The 6,877-nt window shown below is 42.4% G+C and overlaps 1 protein-coding gene across 1 annotated transcript; it reads left to right on the forward strand.

The window, feature by feature from the left end:
- Positions 1 to 1,063: 1,063 nt before the first annotated feature.
- LOC128507536 (CD276 antigen homolog) lies at positions 1,064 to 2,432 on the forward strand. The gene is made up of 4 exons (XM_053478533.1): positions 1,064 to 1,135; positions 1,664 to 1,736; positions 1,836 to 2,192; positions 2,330 to 2,432. Exons 2-4 carry the CDS (start codon positions 1,688 to 1,690, stop codon positions 2,425 to 2,427), a joined length of 504 nt encoding a protein of 167 aa, XP_053334508.1. The 5' UTR covers positions 1,064 to 1,135; positions 1,664 to 1,687; the 3' UTR covers positions 2,428 to 2,432.
- Positions 2,433 to 6,877: the final 4,445 nt, after the last annotated feature.

Raw genomic sequence — 6,877 nt, forward strand, 5'->3', positions numbered from 1 at the left:
TTATCCAAGCCGTCATTAGCCCTTGACACCGGTGTATATTCGGCACTCACTGGTATTCAGACCTTCACTGGCTGTGACACTACAAGTGCCTTCTATGGCAAAGGAAAAAAAAAAGTCATTTTCTGTTGCTTGCGAGAAAGAGGAATACCTGACTGCATTTAGAAATCTGGGTAGCAGTTTTATCTTGGATTAGCCTACCTTTGAAGTACTTTAATATGTGTGTCACCTACAGTATATGGTCAGCCATGTGCCAAAAGTGTGAACGATGCACAAAGCATTCTGCATGGCATCGTCAGCTTTGCCAGAACGATCCATGCCTGCAACAAGTGATGCCCTGTACCAACACTGCAAAAGGGCAAACTACCAAGCAGGCATAATGAGACATTCTCTTAATGTCTCTTAAAGGTACCATGTGTGCACATTCACCTTGGCACATTCCATTGTTGGCAATGGATGGCACATTCATAATTACTCAGTGCCTACTGAAAATTTTGATGTACAAAACGTTACTTTTATGGAAAAAAAATCTTTATCTTCAATTTAGTTTGATGCCAATCTGTAAAGTTTAATTCCATTTTGTAAGACCCATTTCATGGTCTTTATTCACACTTCCATAGACTAATGTACCAATACTTGGTGAGACAATCAAACTTGCTACAGACTCCCTTGAAGACACAGGAACCAATTACTGTATGTTTCTCTTGTATGAATTGTTAGACTACCATTGCATTTAAACTCTGAATGAGAGATTTTGGTCGGAAAATGAGGCATTACATCGAAGAGCTTGAAAAACTCATGTTAAAAAAATATGTTGATCAGCAATAAGTCACATCTTTAAAGATGTCCCTAGAATCATATATCATAAAAAACCACTCCAACCTGGGAAAGTGTCCATCACATGTCCACACTCGTAGTACAGCTTGAAATGAGGAAATGAGAATTCTGAAATGCCACACAGTCCCGCTGTAGAGACACACACACTCCTCCACCCGGAGAGCTGCTGCTGTAAGTGTGTGTGAAGTTGTGAAGGAGAGGAAACTCGGATCTGCTCGATGTTTTGTTAAAGGATTTGTGTAACTTTAATGTGATGATGTGATTTAAAGTGTAAACACAGTGTCTGAGACATGAAGAGAGGGTGAGTGTGAACTTTATATAACTCTATAAACTCTATATCACAGCTCTTACACAACTCAGAACTTCACTTAGTGCACTAATTACACAACACTCATAGAGTTTAGATATTCATTCAGCAGTTACATACAGTATATTCAACATTAATCATAAATAGAAACAGTAAACACATTCTAGCTGCTTCCACAATATTGTGTTTAACTACAGAAATGCTGTAAAGGAACATCAAAGTCAAGCAAACTGTCAGTCATCTACAGAAACACTCTGAATTATTATGGCATTAGATTAGATTAGATTAGATTAGATTAGATTACTACTGTACTGTCTGAATGATTAATGTGTCTCCTGTTAATCGAGTCTCCTCAGTGCTGTTTATTTTAACATTCTGTGTGTGAAGCAGCTGAAACGGCTTTGAATGCAATCTTTCGTGTTGGTTATAATATTCGTTAAAATATTGTATTATACATAATTAGTTAACAATTAAAATAGAAGAAGAAGAACTCAGTTGTATGAATATATTTGTTTGTTGTAGTAAATCTACACACACTGACGCACCATGACCAACTTTTCCTACATCTGCACCGTGTGGATCAGCGTCTGTGTGTGTAAGTCACATTTTTATCTTTTATTAAACAGATGAAACATAATGTTATTAAAATAACTGCTCTGTCCAGATTAATCTATATTATAATTTCCCGTCTCAGACCTCCTCTCTGCAGAACCTGAGATCAGTGTATCTGGCCCAGTGGGTTCTACAGCTGTCCTGCCGTGTCAACTGACGAGTGTAGACACTGACAGACCGTATATTAGATGGAACATGAAATCTGAGATTGTGTTTGAGCGACTGAGTGAGAGGTCGTATCAGGGTGAGGGATATGAGGGTCGTGTGGACGTTCCTGTGGAGGAGCTGCGTAAGGGGAACTGTTCACTGGTGTTACACAATCTGACATTTACTGATACAGGAGTCTACACCAGCTACCAGACAGTGAGACGCACCAAGAGATCTGTCCGTGTTAGGAGAGGAACAGTCCTGATCAACAGTGTTAATCTCTCAGTCTATGGTGAGTGAGTTAGTGTCAGTAGAACACACACTGAGCGTTACACACACCAGAGAACAAAGCTGGAAATAACTAATGATTATAAAAGTGTAAATCTTACTGTGTTATGATGCAGTAATGTGTGTTTTCGTTCCCTTTAGTTCCCCCTCTTAAAGAAACAGACGTTGGTATTTCAGCAGCTCCCACAGGTGAGTCAGTATCTACCTTCCCCTTATTTTCATCACTAATCAATAATTAACAGTCTGTTCCAGAACGTTAGAGGTGGAAGTAGGACTGATTTATAAAATCCCAGTTTAGAAATTACAGCCATCTGCAACATGTTGGGTTTTTCTCTTGTTTTAAAGATGTGTGTTCTACAATCATTGTGCTTCAGATAAAGACCAGGTCATAAATAAAACTAATTTCTGTCTCTCTGCAGTAATGAACAATGAACACATTTATATACACAATCTAAAATAATAAAATGAATGTTTGTCCAGAACAGCAAGAACACTGTTTTCAATGTTCCTATGACATTTTATTTACCTTTAAATATTAATTTTATGCCATTTCATTTCCTGTAAGTGTCACTAATAAGACTATACTAGTGTATTTGCTTTTAATTTTGCACAGTTACTGTCAAGTCCATAAGTATTTGGACACAATGCTATTGTTGTTACCTCTCAAGGGCTTTAAGTAAAATATTGCACCTGATCAGGAATTGCAGCCTTTCTTTCCCTTTGTGTTTTTTTTTCTTTCTTTTTTTCTTTTATTCCAAAATCTCTCCATTTTAACAGCCAAAAGTAATTAGACACCTAATTGATGAGTAGTTTAATGGTAGTCGTGACTTTTTCTTAGTTATTTCTTAATTTTTCATCACTTATTTTAGTTCTTAATATTATTTAAATTTACACGGTGTTACACTGCACAGTTACAGCAGATCTTTATTATCATTACTGATCACATTATACGAGACAAACCTGGTCTGGAAATTATACAGTTTAAAGCTGGATTTACACTAAATGATCTAAACTGTACAACGTTTCAGATTTCACATTTATGACAGGTTTTTATATTTTCATATCTCTGCAGAGGACTATTTAAAGTGAGAAATAAAAGCACTGACAGATTAACAGATACTCATGTAGGAGGTGTGTGAGTCACATGTCACCTACAACTAATCATACAAAATGATTGCGAAAAGTTTCACATTTTTAGGAACAGTTTTATCAACCTGGAGCCATCAAAACAAAACACATACATGTGAACATGCAACTGTCAAACTTATCATTTGATCCTTTTTATGGCTTTAATCTGGGGAGGATTATAGGAGTAGAATAAAAATATACAGAAACATTAGTAATGAAATAATTTAATAGTAATGTAGTTTTGTACGACTATACACCATCTCTCTCTCTCTCTCTCTCTCACACACACACACACACACACACACACACACACTCACATACACACCAAATCGTCAAACTATTATGGCATTTAAAAATCTATTTTTGTGTAGTGTGTGTAGCAGTGTTTATTATGTCAGAAAGTAAATGCTCATATGTGCACTGTTGTATTTATATTGGTTTTAATAAAAGTGTGCTAGAACGCGTTTAACTTCATGACTAGCTCCTTCAGAATCAGATATTTATTGTAGATTGTTTGAGGCGATTTTCTTGTCATACATTTACGTGGAGCACAGCGCGTTAAACCCTCCTGAAGCCCAGCTTCACTGGATCTCTATGGGCAGCACAGAGGAGCTTTTTTTCACTGCAGAAAAGCTGGACGGTGATTGGATAAATACACCAAAATTGAGACTTCCAGGGAAGCTCAGTTTCTCTGGGAGTGAATGGAGCAGTGGGCGGGGCAGGACGCTGGGCGGCTGCATGATGATTGGAGGAGCTGTTTAAAGGGCGGAACCCCTTTTTTGATTGACAGCATGTGTTAAGTATGCATTAGCGCTACAGAGATTCGAGTTCAGTCCCATGCGGATTTGCAGGTGATTTTTTTTATGATGAAAAATGTAATTATAATAATAAATTTTATGATGAAGGCCTAATATGAGCTTCACCGGTTTCAAAAGCTAGCAGCCTCCACTGGTGTGTAGTGTGTTGACTAATTGTTAGTGTGTCCTAATCATACCAGCGTGACACTGTGTTAAAAAAAAAATTAACCCTCTTTCTCTTCCTCTTATTGAATTTCCCTTCTGTTTCACCGCAGTGTATTTCATGTGTATTCACTCCGAAAATAGCTTAATACTTGACAAATGTCTTTTTCTGTGTATAAACCATGTAACATTTATACACCATTGTGTGTGTGTGTGTGTGTGTGTGTGTGTGTGTGTGTGGATAGATCTAACTGTTCAGTCATTTTTTTTTATTTTCTGTTTTTGATTAGTTAACAGTACAGAATCACTGAAATCAAATCAAATCACTTTTATTGTCACATCATGTTACTGGTACACTGGTACAGAACATGTGAGTGAAATTCTTCTGTACAATCTACACAAACAATAGTAGTGTACAATTATAAAAATAAATATGCATATGAAAAAGTACAGTAGTAATAATATTGTGCAAGTAATATAAAAAAAAGAATATAAATAAATGTAAATACAAGTATACAGTACATATATATGCAATATATGTTAATATACTGTTAATGGTTTTAAAGTTGTATGTTTTAACGACATGTGTGTAGATGTGTAAATGTGCTGTGTCTATTATTAATATCTTGTATTATAAACATCCCAGTGAAATGTAAATCTTATTGTGCTTTTAATCCAGATATTACACAACTGTCTACACACAGCTCTCTACACGTGTATTCACACTGGTTGTTCCAGGGCCAAAACCGCATTTTTTTTCAACATCCTATTTTTTATTATATACAGTAATATATTGTAGCGTTTTTACCGCTCAACAGAACTTGGAGAGACAAGTGAGCTTCCTGGCTGCCCAATGCAAATGGCTGGGAGTACTTTATTGAGCAACAGCACATCCTACAGTCACTAAACAGACATCTACCCACACACACACACAACCTTCCGCGGGGGAAGGAGGGGTGCAGCCCCCCTCCCGAGGCGGACCGGCCTCCACAGAGTTTAATGTTTCACTGGCGTTGGGCCGATAGGGAGCGAGACGGTCTCGGTGGAGCACGACCACTCGCGACCGCCCCGTCAACCGCACCCGGTAGACTACATCGGAGAGCTGGGCAATGACCGTGCAGGGGCCCACCCAGTGAGACATGAGCTTAGGCGAGAGCCCTCTTTTTCTTCCAGGGGAATACACCCACACCTGCTCCCCAGCAGCAAAGTCTCGCCCCTGGCTGCGAGTGTCATACACGCGGCGCTGCTTAACACCGGCGTCCGCCAAGTGTCTACGTGCCAACTCATGGACACGGAACAGTTTGTCTTTCAGTACAAAAAAATAATCCAACCCCGGCTTCGTGGGTAAATCCACCTGTGGGGGGGAAACGAACACAAGGTCCACGGGCGTGCGCAACTCGCGACCGAACATTAACGCAGCTGGCGTCAGCTGTGAGGACTCCTGCACTGCTGTGCGATAAGCCCAAAGCACGAGAGGCAAATGTTCGTCCCAATCCTTTTGACGGTCGCTGGTAAGCACGGCGAGTTGGGTGGTGAGCGTGCGATTGAAGCGTTCCACGAGGCCGTCACTCTGCGGATGAAGGGGCGTGGTGCGGGTCTTTTTCACCCCGAGGCGCTCGCACACCGCCGCAAACACCTCCGCCTCGAAGTTACGCCCCTGATCGCTGTGCAACTCCTCCGGGGCGCCGAATCGGCAGAACACCTCATCCACCAGCACTCGAGCCGTCGTGGAAGCGCTCTGGTCAGGGACAGCAAACGCCTCCGGCCACTTGGTGAAATAATCCATGGCCACTAGCACATACCGGTTCCCACGATCGGAGATAGGAAACGGCCCAAGAATGTCCACGCCCATACACTCCATAGGTGCCCCCACCCGAAAGTCTTGCAGAGGTGCCCGCGAGCGCTGGGTAGGTCCCTTCTTTGCCGTGCAGACGTCGCATCTGTGCACAAAGAGTTCCAGCAGCCCGGCCAGTAGAAGCGAGCGCGCAACCGCCGCAGCGTTTTAGTGACTCCGAAGTGTCCCGCACCCGCATGCCCGTGTACCATTCCCAACACTCGTGACCGCAGATTTCGCGGCACCAGCAGCTGAAAAGATTCGCCAGCGCCGCATGGTCGTTCCCAGTGACGGTAGAGTAAACCTTCCCGCAACACTAGTCGGTTGAACTGGGAGTGGAGAGCTTTTTCCTCGGGCCCCAGGTGAGCAACCGCGGCATAATCCGGTCTCTGGCCCGCGTTAACCCACCCCAGCACCCGCTGCAGCGCCGGATCTTTCTCCTGCTCGGCAGTTAGCTGATCACAGTCCATCTGGGGCACAGGCGAAACGGCTACAGGCGATAGTTTACGCGACGCGATAACTCGGCTGCACACCGGATCGGACGGCTGGTTACCAACAGGGGCTCCGGAGGGCTGCGCAGGGAGAACATTCGGCTTCACGGGGGTCGGAGAGTGTTCGATGACGCGATCACCCACGCGCTCCTCCACCCGCTCGCAGTGCCGACAACGCTCTTTGCTGCACGGCCGGCGGGATAAAGCATCGGCGTTGGCATGCAGTTTTCCCGCTCGGTGCTGAACGGTAAAATGGTAGTCCTGCAACCGCTCGAGC

This window comes from Clarias gariepinus, chromosome 2 (genome assembly GCF_024256425.1).
Source record: "Clarias gariepinus isolate MV-2021 ecotype Netherlands chromosome 2, CGAR_prim_01v2, whole genome shotgun sequence".
NCBI classification, from domain to species: domain Eukaryota; kingdom Metazoa; phylum Chordata; class Actinopteri; order Siluriformes; family Clariidae; genus Clarias; species Clarias gariepinus.

Bases quoted from the DNA above. Each gene is read 5' to 3' on its own strand.
- LOC128507536 (XM_053478533.1), top strand. From the start codon at position 1,688: ATGACCAACTTTTCCTACATCTGCACCGTGTGGATCAGCGTCTGTGTG. The intron at 1,737-1,835 runs GTAAGTCACATT...TTCCCGTCTCAG, and splicing joins GTGGATCAGCGTCTGTGTGT to ACCTCCTCTCTGCAGAACCT. The intron at 2,193-2,329 runs GTGAGTGAGTTA...CGTTCCCTTTAG, and splicing joins TGTTAATCTCTCAGTCTATG to TTCCCCCTCTTAAAGAAACA.